The 26,512-nt window shown below is 43.0% G+C and overlaps 1 protein-coding gene across 2 annotated transcripts in view; it reads right to left on the bottom strand.

The window, feature by feature from the left end:
* Positions 1-26,512, bottom strand: part of dx (deltex) — an 81,421-nt gene that overhangs the window by 36,979 nt on the left and 17,930 nt on the right. For both annotated transcript variants that reach the window (XM_068381984.1, XM_068381985.1), the window contains exons 4-9: positions 24,676-24,824; positions 24,174-24,248; positions 21,858-21,963; positions 14,310-14,407; positions 8,363-8,685; positions 8,035-8,196 (exon numbers count right to left, since the gene is read on the bottom strand). In XM_068381984.1, coding sequence (XP_068238085.1) covers positions 8,035-8,196; positions 8,363-8,685; positions 14,310-14,407; positions 21,858-21,963; positions 24,174-24,248; positions 24,676-24,824 — 913 coding nt within the window. The remainder of the gene's footprint in view (positions 1-8,034; positions 8,197-8,362; positions 8,686-14,309; positions 14,408-21,857; positions 21,964-24,173; positions 24,249-24,675; positions 24,825-26,512) is intronic.

The following is a 26,512-nucleotide window of genomic DNA, read 5'->3' as shown; positions in this document are numbered from 1 at the left end:
TTGGCATGAAGAGGTACCATGAATGATACCCCTATCAGCATACCGTACAGTGCTGGAGATCAATTCGGATAGGACCATTTACCTGAAAATTATGAAATAGCAGTGGCTGTCACACTAATCTCACAATCGCTAACCGACCCCGAAGGTACAGACCAATGTGTAGGCTACATATCACCATGAGGCGGTAAAGCTTACGATAATCCTATTGGCCTACTGTACGGTGCTGCAGAATCATCAGGGTAAGACCTTTATATTGCAATGGATGAAACAGTAGTGGGTGCAACACCAGGCTCAAAATTGCTAACTGGCCCCAAAGGTACCAGTTGGTAGGCGAATTTCATAAGGTAGAGAACGAGCACCAGGGTAAGGAACACTCCTTCATATCACGACAGGAACAAGAAAGGTGGATGCATATGTTCTCCCCCTTCATTGGCTGAAACTGCTGATTTGTGGTCAAGTTGGACCATTCACCTGCTTCTGGTGCAACAGCAGTAACAATGGCTCACGCTTGCTTGACTGACCTCAAAGGTACCAATTAGCAGGTGAATACCATCACTCCCTCCCGAAGGAGGAGATCGATTATTAAAGTCCCACAGACCTTTTAGCGAAAGGCCTTCCGAAACGACTACCTTCTTCTCAAGGAAGAATTGTCTGATGAAGGGAATGAAAAAGGGAGAAGAAATTGGTAGAGGAATTATAGAGATAATGAACTTTCCTTTCCCTTGCCTACCATTCTTCTTTGATATCACAGAGGAGACCTGGTCTGGGAAACCGATAATTACTGCACTCCCTCTGAGGCAAAACCTACAACCTCTGCCACAACACACACCACTAAAATCACAAATTTTTAAGTAATTTGTATTTTTCCTAACATACTTACCTAAAACACCTTCTTAGGAGTTACTGGTAACTCTACCTAACCGACCAGCTTTTTGTATAGTTTACCCTCTTTCCGTTTTCTACGGGGTCAACCTCAGGCAGTGTGATACGTGCCCTGAGGCGACCCGGGGTCAGGCAGCGTGCTAGCTCAGGTCGTCGAACGTCAGTAAGTTTCGTTGGAACAGGTACTACTCGACCCTGCAGGTTCTCGGGGAAGGATGGGTGGGCCATAATCCGAAGGTAGTTCTAGGTAAGTATGTTAGGAAAAATACAAATTACTTAAAAATTTGCGATTTGTTCCAACACGGTTACTTACCTAGAACTACCTTCTTAGGAGACTTACACTTTAGGGGGTGGGAGTGTCCTGCAGGGATCAGAAGTCGACGGGGAGGCACGCGAGAGAGGGAACCTCTAAGGAGGTCTTGGTTCCACGACCACCAGAAAACTGCACGAAAAGTAGGGGAAACTATCCAAAAAACTCACTTAGTGTCTAATGGCTTACCTTTTCAAAACCAACTCCGATACATGTCCTCTTGAAGGGCGTTCCTTTCAGTGACTAAGGTCTTTTCAACATCTTCCTGGGCCGGACGGTCCGGGGAAGGAAGGAAAAGGGGGTAAGGTTAAGGAAGGAACTAGTGTCTCTTGGCATTAACACCCCCAGTTACCCTGGGGCTATGACCTTAGATCTCTTGAAGGGCCAAAATGATTGGGCCAATGGAAAACCTGTCCAAGGATTTTCTCGAGCAATCTTTGAGATAGTGTTCCGTGAAGGTGGACTGTCTAGACCAGGTCCCAGCCTTCAGGATCTTTCCCACAGCCATGTTTTTCTCGAAGGCCAGGGAGGTGCTCAGACCTCTAATATCATGTGGCCTTGGTTTTCCTGGGAGAGGAGTCCCAGAAGCCTCGTAGGCCCTCTTTATCACCTGTCGCAGCCAGAAAGAGATAGAGTTCTTCGAGACCGGTTTCTTCACCCGGCCTGTTGAGATGAATAAATTTTTGATCTGAGGGCGGAATTTTGCGGTCCTCTCCAGGTATTTTCTTACTGTTCTCACGGGACATAAGAGTAGATCCTTCGGGTTGTCGGAGCGAGGGATGGCTGGCACCGAAAAACCCTCAAACCGAGGATCCCAACACGCCGGGTTCTTCGTCTTCGCCACAAAGCTAGGGACGAACCTAAAGGTAACTTCTCTCCACCCTTTGGAGTGTGAGACCTCGTAAGAGAGGCCGTGTAACTCGCTAACTCTTTTCGCCGAGGCCAGGGCTAAAAGAAATGCTGTTTTAAGGGTGAGTTCTCTGTCTAGTACGTCCCTGAGAGGTTCGAAGGGTGGCTCTGACAGAACCTTGAGAACTCTGGCTAGGTCCCACTGCGGAACCCGTACCTCCTGGGGGGGACATGATTGTTCAAAACTGCGGATGAGCATAGAGATGTGCCTTGAGGCTCCCAAGTCAATGCCCCTAAGAAGGAAGACTTGACCTAGGGCTGCTCGTACTCCTTTGATGGCCGGAATGGACGAACCCACGTCGTCTCTCAGGTACACCAGAAAGTCTGCAATGTCCTGGATCGACGTCCCTAAGGGCCTGATGTTCTTGGACGCACACCACTTCACGAAGACTGCCCACTTTGCCTGGTAGACTACTGCCGAGGAACGCCGTAGATAACCCGACATCCTTGCCGCAGTTCTCGATGAGTATCCTTCTTTCTTCAGGAGCTTCTCAATAACCTCCACGCGTGAAGGCGGAGGGATCAAGGGTTTTCGTGCCACCCGTGAAAGTGAGGTTGACGCAGGAGGTCTGGCCTGTTCGGAAGCGGCCAAGGAGGACGAAGAGCTAATTCTTTTAGGTCTGCGAACCAGTCTCTCTCCGGCCACCAGGGCGCTACCAAAGTCATCGACAGGTTGGACGACACTCTCACTCTGTTCAACACTTGCCTGATCAAACTGAAGGGAGGGAAGGCGTACACATCGAGGTCTTCCCAGGGATGTTGGAAGGCGTCCTCGAACGCTGCTGACGGGTCTGGGATCGGAGAACAGAACACGGGGAGTTGGGCGTTCAGATGTGTGGCGAATAAGTCTATCACTGGGGAGCCCCACATTAGGATGACTGCCCGAGCTACCTCCGGGTGTAGGGTCCACTCTGAACCTATCACTTGACCCGCCCTGCTGAGGCCGTCGGCCATCACGTTCCTCTTTCCTGGGATGAACCTTGCCGTCAGTTCTATCCCTTCTTCTGTCGTCCACTCTAACAGTTCCGTGGCTAGGGCGCATAGGACCCTTGACTTCATGCCTCCCTGTTTCTTTACATACGCCACTACTGTGGCGTTGTCGCACATTAACGCCACAGTGTTTCCTCGCAGGAAGTGTACGAACTGTCGACACGCCCTCAGAACCGCTATCATCTCCAGGATGTTTATATGGAGAGACGCCTCGTCGCTGGACCACTGCCCTTTTGTCGATTCCCCTAGCAGGTGTGCTCCCCAACCCTCCTTCGATGCGTCCGTGAACAACAACATCTCCGGGGGATCGGGGGCGAAGGGCATTCCCTTCTCTGTGTTCGACCTGATGTTCCACCAAAGAAGGGTCTCTCTCGTCTTTGGGAGGACTGGGACTATTTTGTGGGGCTCCTTGCCTTGGGTCCAAGACTCCTTCAGATTCCACTGTACCGGGCGGAGCCTGTCTCCCTTGCGGTACTAATTTCTCCAGCGAAACCAGATGACCCAGTAACTTCTGCCAGTCCTTGGCCCTCCTGGGTTGTCCCGTCAGGAAGGGTTGAAGGATACGTTCCAGGTTGGCTAACCTTTCGCCTGAGGGGAAGGCTCTTACTAACTTGGTGTCCAGGACCATCCCCAAGTAAGTCATTCTGGTGCTGGGGACTAGTAGGGACTTCCCTAGGTTGACCGTGATCCCTAATACCCTGCAGAGGTCGAGCAACATAACGCCTTGCTCCTTCAGTTGTTCCCTTGAGGCAGAAAGAAGCAACCAGTCGTCCAGGTACCTGAGCAGTCGTATGCCTTTCTCGTGTGCCCATGCCGAGATCGTGGTGAACACCCTCGTGAACACTTGCGGGGCCGTCGAAAAGCCGAAGCACAGGGTTTTGAACTGCAGGACACTGGACTCCCACTTGATTCTGAGGAACTTCCTGCTGGAGGGGTGCACGGGGATTTGAAAATAAGCATCCTTGAGGTCGAGAGACATGAGGAAATCCCCCTCCCTCAAGGCTGCTAGCACTGTCTTGGGGGTGTCCATTTTGAAGTCCGTCTTTGAGACGAACTTGTTGAGGGCTGAGAGATCTATGACCGGCCTCCACCCTCCTGTCGATTTCTTCACAAGGAAGAGCCTGCTGAAGAAACCCGGGCCGGGGTTCTCCACTGTCTCTAAAGCTCCCTTGGCGATCATGGACGCTACTTCCTCTTGCAGTGCCGACCTCTTCAAGGGGTCCTTTGGAACCAGCCACTCGGCCCGATGGGCTGGGATGAGAGGGGGAGGCTCTTCTAGGAAAGGGAGTCTGTAGCCCTCTTTCAGGACCGTCACCGTCCAGGGATCCGCACCGAGATCCCGCCATGCTTGCCAAAAATATCTGAGGCATCCCCCTACTAGGGGCTCCTGAAGGAGTAGGGGGCCTCTCTTCCTACCTCCTTCTGGAGGAGCGGCCAGATCTACCTCTCCTAGAGTTACCGTAGGAGGGTCTGTAGGCTGACTGAGGGCCTGCGGTGGTCCTACGGGTGGGCTGCTGCGAGGCTTGAAGCCAAGGAGCTGAAGGTGGTTCTCTTCGAGGCAGCAAGGGTGTGGCCTGTGAGGAGTGAGGGACGTCCGTTGAGGCTCTTCTAAACGTGGACTTCCTCATGGGGGGGGCCTAGGATCCGTTTCTCTCACTTTCCTCACTTTCTCCATTGTATCTTCCACCAAATTGATGGGGAAAATGTCATTCCCCCTCACGGAGGAATTCCTCAGTCTCCTCGCTTCTCTGTCCGGTAACTTTCGCACCAGTTTGCTCAGTACCGTATCCCTCTTCCGAAGGACCCAGTTCGTAGCCACAGACAGAGACTGGGATGATAAAAACTTAAAGGCCTTGCCTCCCGAACTAAAAAGATCCCTCAGCATGGCCTGATTGTCTGGGAGGGAGAGGTCGTGGGATGCCTGAAACCCCACCAAAGCGCAAGACCACCAATCTAACCAGGAGGACACGTAGACCAGGTCCTGTGCCATGTCCTCCATCATAGAGGCTTCTGACGGGGAAAAGCACACGGGGGCAGTGGGGGCCCTGTTTTCCGAGGCTCCCTGGTTCAGTGCGGTCACCCCTGCTTCTACCGCACGGGGACCACCGCGATGCTCTTCGGGGACGAAAAAACGTTTCTGGGATTTTAGGCCCGGAAGAAGCTTGGAGGAACTCTGGCTTCTGGGGGCCTCCGCCAGTCCTGCTAGGTACTCATCTATTTGCTCCATCCCCAACTTCACGTCCTGAGCGAGAGGGAGAGACAAAGAGGGCTTTTGTTGCACCGGGCTGTCGATCATCCTGGACAGTCCGGAGAGTACGGCCTTTGCAGCTGAGGGCTTGGGTTCATCCAAACGGTGATGCCGCCGAATTAGGGCCAGAACCTTACGGTAGTAGGAGATGTCGTCAGACGAGCACTCCCCTCCTTCCACCAGGTCTTCCGTCACCAGTTCCTCCGTACGGGGGTACTCCGTGACGGTGGGAAAGGCAACGCCTGACGAGCCTGCCAGTGGTATGGGCTGCCCCGTGGGGACGAAGGTATCCGTCATGGGAGTACCTTGTTCCACGGGGGGCTCCGTGGATGGGGGATCCATGCGGACCGACGGGCGCCCTTGGTGCTTAAGGAAGGCCTCCAAGGTGCCCGTGGTCGACGCTAAGCCTTCCTTCATACTCCGTACATCCTTCCTAAGGGAAGAAGGAGTGGAGGCTACCGTTGGGTTAGTCACTACACGGGGGTCCCGGTTCGACCCCTCTTGCCGGGCGACTGGTCCGAAGGAGGAGGTAGGAGGATGAGACACAGAAGGCGAGGCTCTAGGGAGCCACCCGGAAGCGGCCGCGGCTGTGGTAAACCTAAACAGCTCGCTCCGGGGCACTGTGAAATTCACCCACTCCTTGGACTTGCTCCTCTTCGCTTTCTTTTTAGAGGACTTCGATCTTTTCTTCCCATGTCTTGAACGGGAACGGGACTTCTTCATTTTGCGGGATTTCTCCCTCTTCCTCTTGCTAAGGTTCCTGTCCTCGTCCTCTGACGACAAAGAAGAAGAAGAGTCCGATGACGACGACGATGACGAGGATGAGGACGAATCCCTCAGACCGCCCGACACGTCCAAGACTGCGGGGGGAAATTCTCGTCGTTTCTCAGGCGTGGGAGGCTGCAGAAACACGGGAGGTAGCGTAGACGAGGGAGTCGGAGGAGACCGAGCGAGCCCCTTACAGAGCCATTGCTCAACATCATCTTCTCCTCTAACGGGAGACCTGAAGGGAGTCCTAGGGGCCACCCACGTGGTGGGGTCCGAAGACGACGAACTTCCTTTTTCCATGTCTCCCTCGGCGGTTGACGCACCTGAAACACGCCACGAGGCCGGGGAAGCATCTACACTCAGCCTACCCCACATAGGATCTTCCGAGGAGACGGAACCTGAGGGCACCAGGCCCTCGCCTCCTACCCACATTTCAGCACTACACTCAGGCCCCACACATGCCTGCCCCACACTGGACACTTCCCCCACAGGAATATCAGACTCTTGGGGAAGGGCAATGAGCCTCTTCCCCGCAACGGACTTACCTCGTCCCCTGCGCTGGGTAGGGGAAGAAGGACGGGCGCTACGGCCTGCCGAGACGTCTGGCAAAACCACAGGCGAAGATATACTGGAGTCCTTAGGCAACTTCTTAGCTGCCTTCTTCTTCTTCGTCCCAAAGAGCACCCACTGGATCTCAGTCCAGTTAGCACACTCCGGGCACGTAGAGGTAGGGGAACACACTTTCCCCCTACACGTGGAGCACAGGGAGTGGGGATCAACCTCAGGCTTGGAAAGGAAAGCCCCGCAAGACTTCCCAGCCACAGGCCCAGGGCAACGACGAGGATGCTCCGTAACGCAAAGCTAACACACCAAGAGACACAAGGATGCAAAGGGAAAGTGAAAGGGAAACACATGGGGAACACGCGGTAAGTACAAAGGATCGGGGGACACAAAGGGTCGCACAAGGTAAGAGAGAGCGCGGCGAGATGTTGATCACGTCGCGACCAGAAACTTACTGACGATTCGACGACCTGAGCTAGCACGCTGCCGGACCCCGGGTCGCCTCAGGGCACGTATCACACTGCCTGAGGTTGACCCCGTAGAAAACGGAAAGAGGGTAAACTATACAAAAAGCTGGTCGGTTAGGTAGAGTTACCAGTAACTCCTAAGGAGGTAGTTCTAGGTAAGTAACCGTGTTGGAACAACTGGGAGTTTTGTCACAAAGGACGCGTAGGAAACACCAGCTGATGCTGCAAACACATGTAACATCAGATAGGGACCATTGTTGGTACCAGGCATGCAAGTATGGGCAACGATCAGTCTGAATTGGGCAATTCCCTCCCGAGGCAGAGAAACTATCATGAAGCAAGATGAGTTACACCCCAAGTTCATCGTCCTCCTGATCGGATGAGCGGGAATAACACTTTCAAGGTGGTGTTGGCAGTTTACAGTCACCCGTTCACGAAGGTACACAACGCATGGAATTTTGAAAATTTGTATAATCATAGGAATAAGATTCACTTCACAACATGGTTAACTTTTGGTGCTCTTCTGCTTACAAGCGAGACTGCTCACAAAAAAAAAAATCCCAACATTTATCAAAAACGAATGTAAGAAAAGATCCAATTGTCGAGAGAGGAGTATGATGGTACGGTATGTCGGTACCTGTTGCAGCCAGATAAAAGTAGTTATTCAGTGACAAGCAGTGGGTGGAGCTTCCTCCTTGCACCACCTGTCATTAACCTACTAGTTTGTTAAAGATTCAATGAATGTTCCAGCAACAATGAATACATATCCCTATTTTAACAGACGAAAGGTTTGTACATGTCTAGGAACAACTAAAAAATCTATAACTATTCCTGTAATACAGAATCTAAAAAGAACATTAATAAAGGAAAAAAATTATGCATAATACAGTAGTACTCACTATCTCTCTTCATGGTTGAAATGTTTTGTATTATGATTGTGGTCATCTTCCATCGAGAGATAGGTGGAAGTTGTATCGACGCTCTGTCGCCTTCCACTAAGAGAGCTACAGTCAGAATCTAGAGTTCGGTCTGATCCATACCGGTTAGCGCCATTTTCATTTCTATTAAAGAAAACAATATCTGTAATTTTGTTTTGATAATGATATGCATACCTTTATCTTTTATCTTGAATATTGCACAAACTTAGAAAAATTATAAGATGATTCTACATAAATTGAAGCAAAAAAAAAATTAAAATTATCATGTACCAAACTGTATAATCAATACCGTAGGGTTTTAGAGGCCAGCATCGCTTGTCCATCTATATCTTGCTGGTATTGTCGATGATGAAGATGAAGACTAGGAGGGGCAGGATGACTGTCTACATGTTGTTGGTGCACATAATGCTGCGGTAAATTGGTCCGTGGTTTAGCTACCGGTGGAATTTGTCTTCGAGGCAAAGGTTTTGGAGGAGGAATGTTATTTCCCCTCCCGCCCTTTGAACCTCCTCCTACTCCTGCAGGTCGACTATCATCACTTTCACAGAACGAAGTAGGGCTCTTGTTACTACTGCCACTTCCCGTACAGCCACCCGTACTACGGCTAAACATCTGATATAAAAGGTTGTTTGGTATTTTCCACACTTAATTCCAATACCCAGACACTTATCTTAATTAGGTTTTTCTTATATAAAAAACAAATATAATCAAGAAAAAAATTGCATCAAGGCTAACTGTTGTATGAATTCAAATTTTAATAAATATTTCAGTTTAAATTTGATACTATGTTTTTAGTTTAAATTCTAAATATAGAGGCAAAAGCAAAACTTAAAAAATATAAAAAAAAAACAAAAGATATACTGTAAATGGACTGCTATAACCTTTTCTTCACACTATAAGGTATTCTAGTGCATGTTCAAACAATGTGGGAGAATGAAGAGCACAGAAACTGATAAAAAATAAATCAGTTTTACATCTGTGATGTAGTATTGTTCTACGTAGATATGTGTGATCCCAATAATATTTTTAGTGTTTGTGAGATGCGAGAAATGAAACAGCCAATTAAATTTTCCTGTCGTAGAACTTTGGTATATGTATGTAGAACTTGTAAACAAAGAGCTACCAAGATTCTTCTTGAAGGGTTCTTTGACCGTCTGCTATTCCATTCTTTCCATTACTAAAGGCTTTTTCCATGAATCATGTCTTTTGAGAAGGATAGATAATCATGTTATGAAGGCATTACAGCTGTAAGTCAGAAGGCGCTATGGCACTACTTGTTCTATCGAGACAGCAAGATGACAGCTCTGGGATCAATCTTTGACCACCAAGAATAGTTTCCTCCCTCGCATGCCTTCATGGGAACGAGACTAATTGCAGAGACATGATCCTTTACAATATCCATTAGCCAGCCCAAGAATGTTCTCCCTTCTGTCTATGCTTCCTCACCTAGCTGGTCATGTCTCCTTTCTCCCAAGCATCAGACCCTGCTCTTATTGTCCGAGCAAATGTAATGCTTGTAAAGATACAGGCCATTGGCATTACTGCTTCCTAACAATTTCACGCTCTCTTTGGCAAAATTGGGTTTGCCTACTTTCACCAAATGTAGCTTCTTCCTCTTGAGCAGTGGATGTCACATTAGATTTTGTTGCAGTGCACACATCTACCTGAATTTTCCTAATGTTAGGCTTCTGTCTTTTCAAAGTCCACGAGGCTCCTGTTGGTAATTTCAGCTTTGCTTGCCCTCACGGTTTCTGTAGCAATGCTTCATCGCAACATGCTGCACTGTTCAGTCACAGTTCCTAAAGGTGTTCCTCTCTAAGTACCTCTAAGAAGGATACAAAGACGGAAAATTCCTTCTTGGTGTCCGAAATACCAGTAGGTGTTTAAATTTGTGAAAAGGAGAACGTATTAATGCAGAGCTTCCATAGTGAATTTGGACATACTGTACTGTACTTGTATTTTGTGCATCCCCTAGCACAAAGAAATTACATTATAAATTTCCCAACACACAAATCTATCATTTCCCCTAAGAAAATGAAAAAAAAAAAAAAATAAATAAAAAAAATACATTAAGTCTGCCTTACATCATACTCTGGTCCATAACAGTATGCTGCTGGATGCTTATCTAAATAATGTACAAGAGAAAAACATGTCGAAAAACCAAATTAATCCCCTGCAAAGGTATCGTACATATAAACACTACCACAGTTACTCTGCACAAACTAAAATACTTTGGATATATATGCCGACCTATTACTACTAAAGTGCATTAACAAGAGCTCAAAGTAATTTCAAGTTTCATACTATTCACTCAATGATTTCTTTTTCCTTTTATGAAATGTGTAAATTGGAGCAAAGATAAGTAAATTCTTCAGACTTCATCCCCCTGTATGTACATCTCACACTTAACCTTTGATTTGCCATTACACTTCAAAAGTGGTTACTATGAAAAGATTTCTTATACAGTAATAAAATACCTATTTTTGTTAGGCATCCACACCATGTAATATTTCTCTATGGATATGGCAATTTTTCATCAAGATAACCTGAAAGGGTCAAATAAGTTGGCAAACTATCTATGTACAGTAAGAAAATACCAATACCAAAGGAAATATATGAATATAAATAGCATAAAGCAAGAAACTAAATTGCAAGGAAAGTGTCACAATATAATTATTATTGGCTAATTAGCACCACAAGAACTACAAACTAGCAGTTTACAGATACAGCATGCAGCTTGCCCCCTTTACACCTGTTAACAAAGCTGTATAGTAGACATCAAGAATCTTATTTAAATATCAACCAGCGTATAACTTTTACACATCATGAATCATTTTCGATTTGAAACACATTTTCTGCTTATTTATGTAATGGCTCAAGCTACTTTCACCAGCAATAATATTCATAGACCAATGCAATGTTCTTGAACTAATTTACCAAAATCACCAAATTATTGTTATGGCAAACATAGCAAGCAGCATTATGTTTAAAATCTAAATACATGACGTAAATGATAGGGTCACTCTTTCCGAACCTGGAGACAGTCAACAAATAACGACCGATATAAATCTCCCCAGCAAATGTATTAAAATTTCCATATCTACTTTTACCATATGTGGCCATTTAAAATTTTTAGCACAAAACGTTTCATCACAGGAGATGGACTAATAAACAGAGCACAAAGTTAGCGGTACATGGCAAAATTTTACCATGAAATTACCTACTAACTCTCATTTCATTTTCTGCTATGGCAAAACTTGTATGGCAACCCAACAACTTGTATGCTTTGGAGGTCTTGCCATCTGATAAGTAACAGGCTACATTTAACCAATGAAAACAGTCTGCAGTTGAAAACAATTATAAGTAGTTAAGTAATTTCTAGCAAAAACTACACAATTTTGTAAAATTGCCATTCAATGTATCAGCAAAATATTTCATGCCTTAAAATACCAGACCATCAAAAGCCATCACAACAATGAAGCTGTAAAGTTGAGCTTTGTTAAGTTAAAGGATTCACACATTTCTTAATATCTTGGCCCTTCATACTGTTTCAGGAGAAAACCAAAGAGAAACATGCACAAAAATGGGTTAAAGATAGACAATTTTATTGTATGGTTTAATAACAGAAAGAACACCTACACACTTTAGTTGACAAGCTTCATGCAGAGAAAATGTTTATAATTATACGCACATATAAGTAATGAGGCTGAAAAAGGGGAGGGATTGTAGGTATAAGTTAACCCTTTTACCCCCAAAGGACGTACTGGTACGTTTCACAAAACTCATCCCTTTACCCCCATAGACGTACCGGTACATCCTTGCAAAAAACTGCTATTTTTTTTGCATATTTTTGATAATTTTTTGAGAAACTTCAGGCATTTTCTAAGAGAATGAGACCAACCTGACCTCTCTATGACGAAAAATAAGGCTGTTAGAGCAATTTAAAAAAATATACTGCAAAATGTGCTTGAAAAAAAATAAACCCTGGGGGTTAAGGGTTGGAAATTTCCAAATAGCCTGGGGGTAAAAGGGTTAACATTTGATAATCAAATAAAAGATATTGTAAAAGAGAAAGTATGGTAAAAATAAAAGGGCAAAAGAAAACTTAGACGAATAGTTATATATTAAAAGTATTTATTCCTAAAACTTATTAATCTAGATTAAGATAAAAGTACAAGAAGAAAGGGGCAAACTCAACAATAATATTATGAAGTATGGAAATGAGGATCAGGACTTTGGAACTGGTAGTGGCTATCCTAGGATTAGTTTTAACACCACATCAAGTTATGCAAGGAATTAAACTTTAGAAACTTTTAAAAAAAAATGTTTTTTTTTATTTCATTGATTTGAAAATTTATATTTCGGGTAACTGGTGGATTAAACCGCAAATTTGAAATGGTCCAGGCATTCGTAAAATTTCACAAAATAAAAATCAATGAAGAGAAAAAATACAAACACATCATTTTCCAGTCACATTATTCTGGAAATTTCAGTATCAATGCAAATTAATTATTCATGCAACTAATATATCACATCATGCAAAGGTTAACCCGCATAACAAAAACAACTGGAAGAACATGTGTCAAAAGTTGATAATATACCATACATAATTTCTTAAGGGTATCGGCAGCCTGAAAAATAGCCATATTTGGTCACACATCCATTTAATGATTTCGTCATTTTTACGCTGTAAGAGGTCTGTTCCATTACCAGACAAAAGATCATGTCATTTAGAAGCTTGCTTATAGGGTAAAAAAAAGATTTTGTTGGTGCACATTCACTCCAAATTTACCCCTCTCAGTCCTAACGACCACTGACATGGTTACCTTGTGAGAAAATTCTACTATATTCATGTTTAAATTAATTTTCTAATGTTTTTTGTACGATACGCTAGGCAACAATAACAATGTGTGTGAGCTCCACATGGTCCGATCAGTAACCAACACTTACTTAAAAATATAGTGCGCGAAAAGATTTAGTACGATTACACAATAGAATTAACATCATACATTCCAACTAGAATTTAAAATTGCCCAATGCTTCAAGAGGAAACAAACAACCTATCTATAAACTATATATAGTTGAACAACATTGCTATCTATAACCTATAAATATTCTAACATCATCATTATCTATAAACTATAAATAGTTGAACATTTATACCTATAAACTATAAATAGTTGATTATTTATTAACTAAACTGTAAATAATTGAACAACACCGCTATCTATAAACTATAAATAGTTAAATAACATCGCTATTCATCAAAAAAAGAGGTGTCTTTAACTGTGGTTCTTATAAGTCTTCTGCCTACTGCATCTTTATGTCAGAAAAACATTCCTAACTTTTCGATGATACGTTAGTAACAGTAGGAATCCATCTACACTCGTTTCCAATAACCTTATATAGCGTAAGTTTATTAATAAAACATATTTAACAAGCAGTTGTGCACCCAGCAGGAGAGAAAGGTGTACGATAAGTCACCTTATAAAATCACTTCATATTTTCTATGCTTTCCCAACAAAAGATTTATCACCATGAATCTCACCCAATCATTAGATTCATAATAAAATCATACCTTATATTAGGAACTGTTTTAATCCCTTACTAGGCTGGGAGGAACGTAGAGAGTAGAGGTCCCCTTTTTGTTTTTGTTTCTTTGTTGATGTCGGCTACCCCCCAAAATTGGGGGAAGTGCCTGGGTATATGTATGTATGTATGTACTAGTCTAAATACCAGTTCACCACTGCAGTTGTGACAGGAAAAGGGTAGATGCTTATTCTTCTTTCCAAAAGCAACCATCCAACTACCTTATCAATGATTCCACTGGCGTTCCTGTTAGTTATCAATTATCTTGGTTCTATCACTAACTACTAATTCCTTCACTACTCTTCCATATGTTTTCCAAAAATATTGGCACCTCCTGAATTACTGAGGATTTTAAAACCAACTGAAGACATATCTTTTGATTTCTTCAAATTCTACTATCAGATTGCCCATTTCAATTTTAAATCAATCTGAAGTAGAGGATTGGTTAGCGCAGCGAGCACGATTATGATTACACGAGTCGTTTGAATGTAATAACCAGTAATGTCTTAACCCAGTGGTACCACCTATCATGTCTACAGAGCATCACAGGGGAGGGGAGAAGAGAGGTCAACAAACCGGTGGCTTTGATGTTTAAAGCATAGGACTACTAGGTAAGATTCACTTAAAAAATCTAAAAATGTACATACTTTGTTGAAAAAACCAGTTGGTTTTCCATCAGTTAAGTTGGTGTCCACCTCATCTCGACTACCACGTCTCCTCAGTCTATCCACATGTGTAGACGAGCCTTCAACGAAAATACATAGTATTAAATGATAATTACATGAAATAACACTGATTAGAATTCAATATTTCACGCACAAAATTTTTACATTGACTAAATAATCCCTTTTAGAATGAACTTTCAAACTTTGTGCCTTTTTGAATTATAAATCTATTTTCTACTATGTTTTAATTCTCCATCAAGGATTGGTGTACTTATTGCTAAATCACCATCCAAAGTAGCATTGTTATCATCAGATAGGAAGTTTATTTGTCAAAAAACCTTATCCCTAAATTGGTTTCTTGAAAGAGATGTGTGGAAATCCATTTTTTAGCATTACTTCATCTTCCTTCCCCTCTTTCACTTCATATTTTGTGATATATCAAGTGAATATGAGGCACTATTTTGTTCATTAATGAAAAATGATATTTTCAATTTAAAATAAATTTTTGAATATACTTACCCGGTGGATATATATGTAGCTAACGTCTCCGACGGTCGACAGATTAAAAACTCACGGGTGTGACCACTAGCGCCAACTGCCGGCCAGATACCGCATAATTTCCCCAGGAATTCAGTTCTTCTCAGTCCATAGGGTCTCTATCGGGGAGGAAGGGAGGGCCTTTAATTATATATATCCACCGGGTAAGTATATTCAAAAATTTATTTTAAATTGAAAATATCATTTTTAAATATTTAACTTAGCCGGTGGATATATATGTAGCTGATTCACAACCTTGGTGGAGGGTAGAGACCAGTATTAAAACATTAAAGGAATATAAGCTCAAGAGTTTTTGACAATTATCCAAAAAACAAACTTAAGTATAGGTACCTGATAAGGAAGCTGACTCTGATGATTACTCTGCCTCATTAGTCCGCTATCCTTATGAAGCCCAGCGTTCCACTCAGGGTGCTGAAAGACTTCTAGGAGCTGTTATATTTGGGGTGAACACCCCTATAACAGGACCTCATCAATACCCTTGATCTGGGCGCTCTCAAGAAACAAGCTTGACCACCCGCCAAATCAAAAGATTGCGGAAGACTTCTTAGTCTCCACATACGACCCAAAAAATTAAAAGTTTCAAGAGAAGAAAAAGGATATTGGGATTAAGGGAATGTAGTGGTAGAACCTTCACACACTACTGCACTCGCTGCTACGAATGGTCCCAACGTGCAGCAGTCCTCATAAAGAGTCTGGACATTTTTAAAATAATGTGAAGCAAACACAGATTTACTCCTCCAAAAGGTTGCGTCCATAATGCTTCTAAGGGATCTATTTTGTTTGAACGCTACTGAAGTTGCCACCGCTCTAACTTCATGAGTTTTGACTTTAAGCAATTTCAGGTCATTATCACTTAAATGAGAGTGAGCCTCTCTAATTAAAAGTCTAATAAAATATGACAACGCATTTTTCGACATCGGTAAGGAGGGCTTTTTAACTGAACACCATAAAGCCTCTGAATTACCTCGCAGCATTTTGGTTCTATTTAAATGAAATTTAAGAGCTCTTACAGGGCACAGGACTCTTTCAATTTCATTCCCAACAATTTCAGATAGACTGGGAAGTTCAAACGACTTAGGCCATGGACGAGATGGTCGTTCATTTTTGGCTAAAAAACCAAGTTGAAGCGAGCATACTGCTTTATAAGAGCAGAAGCCAATATTTTTGCTGAAGGCATGTACTTCACTAACTCTCTTTGCGGTAGCCAAGCTCACTAAAAAGAGAGTTTGGAGTGCAAGATCTTTGAGTGATGTTGAATTCAACAGCTCAAACCTTTCAGACATAAGGAACTTAAGGACCACGTCCAAATTCCAAGCAGGAGTAGAGATCTGACGCTCCTTGGAAGTCTCAAAAGACTTGAGAAGGTCTTGAAGATCTTTATTATTAGACAGATCTAAATTTCTATGTCTAAAAACTGAAGCTAACATGCTTCTGTAGCCTTTAATAGTTGAGGCAGAAAGGATGCGATCATTTCTAAGATAAAGTAGAAAGTCTGCAATCTGTGCTACAGTGGTATTGGAAGAGGAAATAGAGGAGGACTTGCACCAGTCTCTAAATATCTCCCATTTAGATTGGTAGATCCTGATGGTAGAGGACCTTCTAGCCCTTGCGATCGCTCTACCTGCCTCCTTCGAAAACCCTCGAGCTCTAAAGAGTCTTTCGATAGTCTGAAGGCAGTTAGACGAAGCGCGGGGAGACTTTGATGAAATCTTTTTACATGAGGTTGACGCAGTAGATCCATCCGTAACGGTAAACTTCTTGGAATGTCCACCAGCCATAGAAGTACCTCTGTGAACCATTCTCTCGACGCCCAGAGGGGAGCAACCAACGTCAACCTGGTCCCTTCGTGAGAGGCGAATTTCTGAAGAACCTTGTTTAGGATCTTGAATGGTGGGAAGGCATAGATGTCTAGGCGAGACCAGTCCAGCAGGAAAGCGTCTATGTGGGCTGCCTCTGGATCTGGAACTGGAGAGCAGTAAGTTGGGAGCCTCTTTGTCAGTGAAGTCGCAAACAGATCTATGGTGGGTTGACCCCATATCATCCATAGCCACTCGCACACAGTCTTGTGCAACGTCCACTCCGTGGAGATGACTTGTCCTCTTCTGCTGAGGCAGTCCGCTAAGACATTCATTTCTCCTAGCACGAATCTCGTCAAAAGAGAGATGTTTCTTGCCTTTGACCAAATGAGGAGGTCCCTTGCGGTGACGAAAAGGGAGTGAGAGTGAGTCCCTCCTTGTTTTGAGATATACGCTAAGGCCGTGGTATTGTCTGCATTCACCTCTACCACTTTATTCTGAACCAGACTCTCGAAACTCTTTAAAGCTAGATGGACTGCCAGAAGTTCCTTGCAGTTTATATGGAGTTTCTTCTGATCCATGGACCAAAGACCCGAGCATTCCAGATTGTCCAGTGTCGCTCCCCAACCCAAATCCGATGCGTCTGAATACAACACATGGTTTGGGTTTTTGATCGCAAGAGAAAGACCTTCTTGAAGTCTGATGTTGCTGTCCCACCAAGTCAGACATGTCTTGACTGAGTTGGAGATTGGAATAGAGATCATCTCTAAGCCCTTCTCCTTGTTCCAATGGTTTAGGTGAAATTGGAGAGGGCAAAGGTTGAGTCTCCCCAGAGAGATAAACTACTCCAGCGATGAAAGAGTTCCCACGAGGCTCATCCAAACTCTTACTGAGCAACTGTTTTTCTCTTGCAATTGACGGACTTTTAACAGAGCTTGTTCCATTCTTGTGGGAGACGGAAAAGCCCGAAAAACTCGACTCTGATCTCCATCCCCAAATAAAGAATTGTCTGGGATGGAGTAAGTTGTGACTTCTCTACGTTCACTATGAGACCTAGTTCCTTGGTTAGGTCTAATGTCCATTTGAGGTTCTCCAGACAGCGATTTAATGACGACGCCCTGATTAGCCAGTCGTCCAAATAAAGGGAGGCTCTGATCCCTGACAAATGTAGAAAGCTTGCTACATTTCGCATGAACCTTGTAAAAACAAGAGCAGCAGGGCTGAGGCCGAAGCACAGTGCTTGGAATTGGTACACTCCTTTCCCGTACACAAACCTCAGATAATGTTGAAAGTTTGGATGAATCGGGATGTGGAAGTATGCATCCTGAAGGTCGAGAGAGACCATCCAGTCGCCTTCCCTTACTGCTGCCAAAACAGATTTGGTAGTCTCCATCGTGAACTTTGTCTTGACAATGAACACATTGAGTGCACTTACATCTAGCACTGGTCTCCAACCTCCTGTGTTCTTCGGAACCAGGAAGAGACGGTTGTAAAAGCCTGGGGATTGAAGGTCCGAGACTTTCACCACCGCCCCCTTTTCTAACAAAAGAGATACTTGATGTCGCAAAGCCTGTCTCTCTGTTTCCTCTCGATACCTGGGAGAGAGGTCTATCGGAAAATTTACTAGAGGAGGTTTCCGTACAAAAGGGATTTTGTAACCCTCCTTTAGAAACAGAACTGACTCTCGGTCTGCTCCCCTTCTCTCCCAGGCCTGCAAGAAGTTCGTCAGTCTGGCACCTACTGCTGTCTGAAGCCGTGGGCAGTCAGACGCTGCCACGGGAGGATCTGGATCCCCTTCTCTTACCTCGTTTGTTATCCGGACGAGAGGGTCCCCTGCTGGGAGCTCTGCCACGAAAGGGAGGAATAAATCTTGTGGCTGGTGTATCAAACTTGGGTTTGTTGGCATAAGAAGAAGGTAAAACCTTGCGTGCTGTCTTGGCCACTAAATCGTGCGTGTCCTTCAGTGCAAGAGACAACGCAATATCTTTAATAAGATGTTAAGGGAACAGAGTACTTGACAGAGGCGCAAAAAGTAGCTCTGACTTCTGACAAGGAGTGACCCCTAGAGAAAGGACAGAACACAAAGTTACTCTTTTCTTAAGTACTCCTGCAGTGAACGTAGCTGCCAGTTCATTGGAGCCATCCCTTATGGCCTTGTCCATGCATGACATAATTTGTACAGCAATATCATTGTCCGCTGGAGAGACCTTCTTGCTTAAGGCTCCCAGGGAACAATCCAAAAAACTAAATACTTTGAACGCTCGAAATACTCCTTTCAGGAGATGATCTAGCTTTGAAGAAGACCATAAAATCTTGGAGCATCTAATGGCTAGACGACGAGGAGAGTCTACTAGGCTTGAGAAGTCTCCCTGGGCAGAGGCAGGAACTCCCAAGCCGAGAACTTCTCCTGTGTCATACCAGACGCTCGAGCGAGAAGCTAATTTAGAAGGAGGAAAAGCAAAGGCAGACTTTCCTAAACTTCTCCTGGATTCCAACCAGACTCCCAGTAAGCGCATGGCTCTCTTGGAAGAACGAGAGAGAACTAACTTCGTATATGAAGGAGTCGAAGAAGTCATGCCCAGAGTAAATTCAGAAGGCGGAGAACGTGGTGCAGCCATTACAAAATGAGTAGGAAAAATTTCCCTAAAGATGTTCATAATCTTTTTAAAATCAAGGGATTGTTGGACAACCCTAGGTTCCTCCTCTTCTGAATGAATCCCCAAAGCTACATTAGATGAAAGGGGGTCATCAACTTCTTCCTCAGAAGGCACATCATCTGATAAATCTAAAGTCTTGCGAGAAGGAGATTTATATTCAGTATTACGTGATGTAGCCTGACAGGCTACATCAACTTGTATATGATCAGAAGTTAAAGTTGGAGGGTCGATGTCACGTTGTGACTGCAGAGAATGTTATTCTACTACACGTCGACGCTGAAGTGACTGACGTTCAACGTCACGTAGTAACAGCAGTGACTGCTGTCCGATGTCATATCGTGACTTCGGTGACTGACGCTCGACGTCACGTCGTGTCTGCGGTGTCTGCCGCTCAACGTCACATTGTGTCTGCGGTGTCTGCAGCTCAACGTCACGTAGTGACTGCGGTGGCTGACGTTCAAAGTCTCGGTGGGACTGCCATGACTGCTGATCAAAGTTACGACTCGACTTAACTGACTGTCGATCAAAGTTACGTCGAGATTTATGTTCTGCATCTCGTTTAACAGCAAAGCTGACACTAGGGGTAACGTTAGCGTGACGTAACAAATCTCGTTTAGAAGGTTGAAGACCTGAATCACGTTTTCCAGAACCGTGACGTACAGCAAGCAAAGGATCCTTTCGCACAGGAACAGGATCGTAAGCTTTCATTAAAGAAGAAAGCTTCAACTGCATATCTTGCAAAACACTTAACTTCGGATCAACCGCACTCGAAATAGATCGTGACGTCGGTAACGTCTGTTCATGAACGTCATCGCTATGAACGGGACTCTCATAATAAACGTCACGTCTGGAACGACCAGAAAGCAAAACGGGATCGTAACTTTCAGAATAGGCCTCCGGGGCCACAAAACTAGACGATAAAAGAGATCGCTTAATAGGAGAGTTATCCTCCGATGAGGGAATACGGTCTGGGCTGTCCCAATGACTATAGCCAGGACGTTGATCTTGTTCTGAAGGAACTAATTTACGTTTCAACGGTCTCGAAATCTTACGCCAAGATTTTTTAAGAAACGAGTCATCGGAAGACGAGGAGAACTTAGTCTCTCCTGTCTTATGGTAAGGACGTGCTTGAGGAGAAACGTCTGATACCTTTGAGGGAACGTCTGTTCGTTGGTTAAAGCCTCTCGCCCCTTTGGTCTTGTGACATTCCTTCTCCCAGGGGTTGGGGAGCTTGAAAGAGGTCTCGGACTGGGTAAGCGACAAGCACGAACAGACGAATTAACACTAAACACATTTGTTGCACTTTTCACTTTATCACTTTCTCCCTTCAAAATCTTTACATCGGACATGAGCTGATTTCTGTCCGAGGCTAGCGATTCGACCTTTTCACCCAAGGCATTAATAGCCTTTAACATATCTCTAAGAGAAGGTTCATTAGCGCTAGTAGGGGGTTCTGAAACTACCACTACAGGGGGAGGAAAAGGTTCAGGGGCCTGGGAAGAGGAAAATTCTTGTGATCGAGAAGAGCTTCTTCTAACCATATCTCTTTCGAGTTTTCGACTATATTTCTCATACTCCAACCACTCGAATTCTGACAAAACAACACATTCCTCACATCGATCCCATAATTGACAGGATTTGCCTCTGCAATTAATACAAATAGAATGAGGATCGATGGAAGCTTTAGGAAGGCGTTTATTACAGTCTTTTGAACATTTAGGATAGACAGGAGAAGGGTCAGCCATTTAGAAAATTTTAAAAAGTCCCAAAAATCAAGCCAAGTTCAGCAAAAGAAAATCAAAAAAGTTATTCAAGAGTTTTATCGAAGATGAACCAACACGGCGAAAGCCATAAAACCATGAAAAAAGTACTTCACTAATTAGTTGAAAACTTTGAGATTAAGCGCGAGCGGAACCAATGTTGTCGTTTCAACCGAAAGAGAAGAACTGAATTCCTGGGGAAATATATGCGGTATCTGGCCGGCAGTTGGCGCTAGAGGTCAAACCCAGCAACCACCACGGCGATCGCTCGCGAGTTTTTTGAATCAGTCGACCGTCGGAGACGTTAGCTACATATATATCCACCGGCTAAGGTAAATATTTAAAAATATGGATTTTGTCAGCATTTTCTGATTTATATGCTTGTAGAATGTTTGGTCTTTGGGTCAAAATGATCTGCAGGTAGAATATTTTCTATTTGTTTATGTATGCAGCTGTAAATTACTGTTGGTCAAGTAATAGATTACTGTATTTCCTAGGGGCTGCACTACAAGTATTACTAATATAAATGTTCTATTTGCATTAGTTTATTATTCTTGATGCACTAATACAATGTCATAACTTTAGACGGTCCTAGTAACTGCTGAGGAGTTAAAACTAAATTATTATTACAGAGAATGTGAGAGAACCCATTAATGTAGCGCTAAATTTATCAAAATCCATGTTTGATGACACATTTTGATGATAAAAGTGAAAACATAATTCCATAATAAAATTTCCCACCAAGATAGAAAAACTTACTTGGCTCTTGCTGTGGCTGTTGGGGAGTAGTTGGACGTTTTCCAACAGGGTAAGCGGCTTGTTGAATTCTTCTTATACCTCGAACAAACCCCGTGCGGCTATTTCTCTGTAAATAATGTGTGTTGTCATTAGTCAACCTACATACAGTACTATACTAGTAAATTACAAGTAGTTGGGCTTCTATTGAAGTGATACTTCAAGTTTATTCACTTCCAAATTTCAGAAAGGTTCATTCTCGTTACCTACCAAGTTTTGGAACAAATTGAAAGCTTAACATGACATATGACCATACAGTACTTGGGCAATCTTGCTGATGCGATACTTTAATCAAAATACTTCATTCCCCATTAAACCTGATGCTCAGGCACTTTCCAACTAACTGTTGTATTTAAGAACTATACCTGAGAATACCTCTGATACCCTGTCCATTGCAGTGCTAATTACAGTAATGTACTATTTGCTGACAGATTGGTTAAGAATGAAGTTTTTTATTACACTGACTTCAATAAAAAAAATAAGAAAGCAGTACAAGAAAATAATTACTGTAATAATTAATGAAACTTTAAGCTCTGTATCACTGTTCAGCCTTACTTTGAAGCCTGACCAACATTAAGAGCCTAAACCTAAATTACACCTCTGATATCTTAAGGTTGAGACTTACGAACTGTATTGACTTTTACAGTAAACTGGCATTTGCAGACCTGTTAAGACAAACCTTATTTGATGGTGTACATCTATTGATGTAGATATGACCTATGACACTGGTTCACAGCTGACGTCTATGCGCAGTCCCTATGAACCATGGGGCAGAAAATTGACCTTATTGGTGCATATGGCAACATGATTTAATCTGTTGATCAGCATCCCATACCCTAGCTCTTGTTCAAACAAAGTAGTTTGTAAATACTAGTCACCTCTTGTCCATAGCCATGAAAGCATCCCAACACAGCCTGCCCAGTCTGTTATCTACATGTTTGTATACTGTATACCGTACAGTAATCCCTCGCTACATCGAGGCTCACCTATCGCTCCCTTGGTACAGCGGGCATTAATAAATATAATGCATGTAAATCTATATCACAGACTCATCTTCATGTCACGGTTTCTAAGGGCAAAATGATTTTATATTTTTCATATTGTAATATTCTCTTTTTGAATTATCATTATAAAAGCTTAAATTTATAGATAATATAAAAATATGAAAAACAAGAGCAATCAGATTTCAGATCTCAGCCAATGAATATTGCCAACATTTTACTCATCTACGGAAGTAACACTTCTAGTTTTTATACGCTATGGGTGGATAACTCTACTAAAACATTTAACCATAGTGTACAGACAGCATATCCCCCTTTTCATATGATGACTGTAGATGATGAAAAATATAGTTTGCACTATTCAGATTACTATGGGTGTCGTCTATTGTAATTAAAGTGTCATGGAATTCACGACACAAAATATTAAAGGGAGGCTATTGTCGCAGAGAAGGAAATTTGTCTCTAACTCCTGTTGGGAGGATGCATAGGATAAAAATCTTGTTAAGTTTCTGCAACGAAAATATTATCTCTCCAGTTGGGATGATGTCCGCTCCCTACTTTAGTTACATGGTGATTCCTTTAAACATCTCTTGTCTAGGCAAGAGGGACAAAAAAGACATGGATCTACATTTGCCTGCCTCATGAGAATGCCACAATGGTCACTATCACATCCTGGGCAAGAACCTAAATTCTGTGATTTACCAGATATAAATCACTCATTCGTAACCCACAGATAATGAATAGTAACGCAAGTGACTGTGAATAAAGAAAAGACACAAAAGTCACAAGAACTAAACACTAAAAGGGTAAGCGAGTTCAATATGCGAGAAGCTCGATTGTAGTAAGGAAGAGAGAGCACAATCTCCTCACTTCATGACCAGCAGTGGTGTGGAGGAGGTAATGCGAACATGCGCTGCGGTTGCCTAGCAACGGAGCACGGTGCAATCAAACAATTTTTTTTACTGGCTGGTTGTAGAAAACATGACTAGCAATTACCCATATAAATGACTAGCAAGTATGTATCCCCGTAGGAATAAATTGTTATTAGTTCGTTTCATGAACTTTTCCGTCTTTAAGGGTAGGCCACTTTACTTTTATTAGTGAAAGAGGGATATGCTACTGGTAAATCCTTTCAGTACACAAAGTGTTAATAATATATTGATTAGGTATCCCTTAAGGCAAACCCATCTGAGGGATTTAACTCAACATAAGAGTCTATTAGGATTTCAACAAGATTGCAACAGTCTAACCTACGTCAGTCAGACATTATAAAACATACCTGCGTTAAATTACAAAAATCAATGATGTATGGGCAAAGAGGAAATGTCTTGCTCATGTCAACGGTGCGTGCACCCTGCAAAGTAAAAGGAGTCATTTGAAAATAAATTAGTTAAACAAGACCATTGAGTCACATCTTAGAACTCTTTTTGGGCTCAACTATATGATTTGTTCATCAATGATAAGTAAAACATGGATCAAGGCAAAGCTAATTAAGCTGGACAATTAGGCGGAAAGAGACCAAAGGGAAAGGATAAGTAACAGGCAAAATCCATTGAAATGACAATATACTATAATGTTCCCACATATATCCAATATATTCAAGAATAAGACTGATCCTGTATATGAAAACTTTAGATGAAATATAAATCAAATAAGTTTTAATTATCCAAGTATCCAAGACAGTACAACTCTATGTGAACTAGTTTTGTGAGCAGTATACAGCAAATATTTCAATATTAAATGATATCAACACTTAACAAATGTTATGAATCCTGACTTACTGTGGCCCACTCCGACTCAATGATGCACTGGACACACATATCATAAACATGCCAGTCACCAGTATTATCTCCTGCCCATTGCCATACAGCCCCCTGGCCAGCAGGAGAACTTTGTGGATAAAAATTCCTCCTTACAGCAACAACTTCCCCTGAAAAAAATGATATTTTAATTATAAAATAAATTTTTGAATATACTTACCCGGTGAATATATAATAGCTGCAACTCTGTTGCTCGACAGACACATACAATAAAAACTCGCCAGCGATCACTATACAGGTTGCGGGTATGCCCACCAGCGCCAACTGTCGGCCAGACACCACTCTCGATGTAAACAAAGACTCAATTTCTTCTCATCCCACTGCGTCTCTATTGGGGAGGAAGGGAGGGTCGTTTAATTTATATATTCACCGGGTAAGTATATTCAAAAATTTATTTTATAATTAAAATATCATTTTTAAATATTTAACTTAGCCGGTGAATATATAATAGCTGATTCACACCCAAGGAGGTGGGTAGAGACCAGAGTTAAATATGTTTACATCGTATAAGCTAAGAGTTTTTTATTTCATTTTGGCAGTTATCAATATAACAAAACCAAAATAAATAGGTACCTGGTAAGGAAGTCGACTTAGACGATTACTCTGCCTTGTAAGTACGTCTTCCTTACGGAGCCCAGCGATCCTCTTAGGATGCTGACAGACCCCCAGGAGCTGAAGTATCAAGGGCTGCAACCCATACAACAGGACCTCATCAAACCCCTAATCTGGGCGCTCTCAAGAAATGACTTTGACCACCCGCCAAATCAACCAGGATGCGAAAGGCTTCTTAGCCTTCCGGACAACCCATAAAAATAACATTAAAACATTTCAAGAGACAGATTAAAAGGGTATGGAATTAGGGAATTGTAGTGGTTGAGCCCTCACCCACTACTGCACTCGCTACTACGAATGGTCCCAGTGTGTAGCAGTTCTCGTAAAGAGACTGGACATCTTTCAAGTAAAATGACGCGAACACTGACTTGCTTCTCCAATAGGTTGCGTCCATGATACTTTGCAGAGATCTATTTTGCTTAAAGGCCACGGAAGTTGCTACAGCTCTAACCTCGTGCGGCTTAACCTTAAGCAAAGATCGGTCTTCCTCACTCAAGTGTGAATGAGCTTCTCGTATTAACAATCTGATAAAATATGACAAAGCATTCTTTGACATAGGCAAGGATGGTTTCTTAACCGAACACCATAACGTTTCAGATTGGCCTCGTAAAGGTTTAGTACGAGCTAAGTAGAACTTAAGAGCTCTAACAGTGCATAAGACTCTTTCTAGTTCATTGCCTACGATCTCCGATAAGCTAGGAATATCGAAAGATTTAGGCCAAGGACGAGAAGGTAGCTCATTTTTGGCTAGGAAACCAAGTTGCAGAGAACAAGTAGCTTTTTCTGACGAAAACCCGATGTTCTTGCTGAAGGCATGAAGCTCACTGACTCTTTTAGCCGAGGCTAAGCATACCAGGAAAAGTGTCTTAAGAGTGAGATCTTTCAGGGAGGCTGACTGTAAAGGCTCAAACCTGTCTGACATGAGGAATCTTAGGACCACGTCTAAATTCCACCCAGGAGTAGCCAAACGACGCTCCTTAGAGGTCTCGAAAGACTTAAGGAGGTCTTGCAGATCTTTATTGTTGGAAAGATCTAAGCCTCTATGCCGGAAGACCGAGGCCAACATGCTTCTGTAGCCCTTGATAGTAGGAGCTGAAAGGGATCGTACTTTTCTCAGGTATAAGAGAAAATCAGCTATTTGGGCTACAGAGGTACTGGTCGAGGATACGGAAACTGACTTGCACCA

Source organism: Palaemon carinicauda, chromosome 10 (assembly GCF_036898095.1).
Source record: "Palaemon carinicauda isolate YSFRI2023 chromosome 10, ASM3689809v2, whole genome shotgun sequence".
NCBI lineage: Eukaryota > Metazoa > Arthropoda > Malacostraca > Decapoda > Palaemonidae > Palaemon > Palaemon carinicauda.
Note: the sequence above shows the minus strand (reverse complement) of the source record. Positions and strands in the feature narration are given on the sequence as shown.